Consider the following 1,220-nt stretch of genomic DNA (forward strand, 5'->3'; position numbering starts at 1 on the left):
TCTCCATATACACTTATGTGAATGTGTATGTGTGATGTAAATGTGTGTGCATATAAAATATCAAACAAGCCTGTATGATATTCACCAACAAGGTCAAGGCAAAGTATGGATACTTTAGGGTCACAACCTCTCCACATCCCTCTGCTTTGTTATCTGCCTGAACTCCTGAAGGCATGTATCTATTGCAAATGGAAAGTCCTTGTCAGACAGTCGGGAACAAAGGGAGTATACATAGATGAAAACTTGGCTCTCCACTGGTTCCTTTGTTTGTGGGAATTTATATGATTTGGTAGAACTGCCACCATCTCTTACATGGACAGATTGAGTGTAGATTCTTTGAATTTTTGATGAAGAAGCACTGCACTGGTGATTAGAATTGCAGTCTTTCCTCTGTGGCTAAACTGGCTTGTTTCCTTACAGTTTACTTTCTCGGCCTCGCCTTTCTCATAGAGTGAAGTCCTTTGTTAAGGTTCGAATTTCCCATAAACCAGCTCATTAATTTGTTTGTGTTTGGCTTCATTGAAATACCACACAAAGCAATCCTTGTAAAAGGCAAAACTATTCTGAAGGCTGAGAAAGTAGCTTGGGACATAGATTCAAAGTCGCTCTTTTCAGGTAGAGGCAGCTGGGTAATCTTATCTTAACTGGCTACATTTCAAGGTGCCCAATTCAGGGGCTTTCCCCTCTGGGAACAGCATTTGCCCCGGGGTGATGAAGAGCTTTCTAGTGAGGAGAAAACTTTCGGGAATCAGAGGGCCCAGAGCAGTCTGGTCTGTTCACAAAAAAATCATAGCAAACAAAATGAGCTGACGGATTGGGTCTCTCCTACCTCCAGCACCAGGGGAGATCAGCACTTGGCCCCAGGACAGAGACCTGACTGAGAAGCATCTGGAAGAAGCCAGGAATCCGGGAAAGGAGGCAAGATTGCTAAGGCACCTGAACAGCCCTGAGTCAAAAGTTGTCAGTCTTCTTTGGCTCTGGCTGCGCAGCTCAATTGCTCACAGCCCTGCCCTTTCCTAGGGCTGGGGCAAGGAATTGCTACATGCAGGATTACCTAGGGGAAAAACCAGAGGCTCACTTTGGTCCCTTCCGGTAATTGAAAGGACTGGCCGTCAGGGAGGGGGAGGAGAGAGCTTCCCTCCATAAATGGTCCCACCCCTGGACAAGGTGGCTCACTTTGGCAGGTAGCAACGGGGGAGTGTGCACCTGCCACCAGTCAA

The 1,220-nt window shown here is 46.6% G+C and overlaps 1 protein-coding gene across 1 annotated transcript in view; it reads left to right on the plus strand.

The window, feature by feature from the left end:
• Positions 1-1,146: 1,146 nt before the first annotated feature.
• Slc6a14 (solute carrier family 6 member 14) overlaps positions 1,147-1,220 on the plus strand; it is a 28,598-nt gene continuing 28,524 nt past the window's right edge. The window contains exon 1 of the mRNA XM_031372302.1: positions 1,147-1,167. Coding sequence (XP_031228162.1) covers positions 1,147-1,167 — 21 coding nt within the window. The remainder of the gene's footprint in view (positions 1,168-1,220) is intronic.

The sequence above is a fragment of the Mastomys coucha genome, chromosome X, assembly GCF_008632895.1.
Source record: "Mastomys coucha isolate ucsf_1 chromosome X, UCSF_Mcou_1, whole genome shotgun sequence".
Taxonomy (NCBI): domain Eukaryota; kingdom Metazoa; phylum Chordata; class Mammalia; order Rodentia; family Muridae; genus Mastomys; species Mastomys coucha.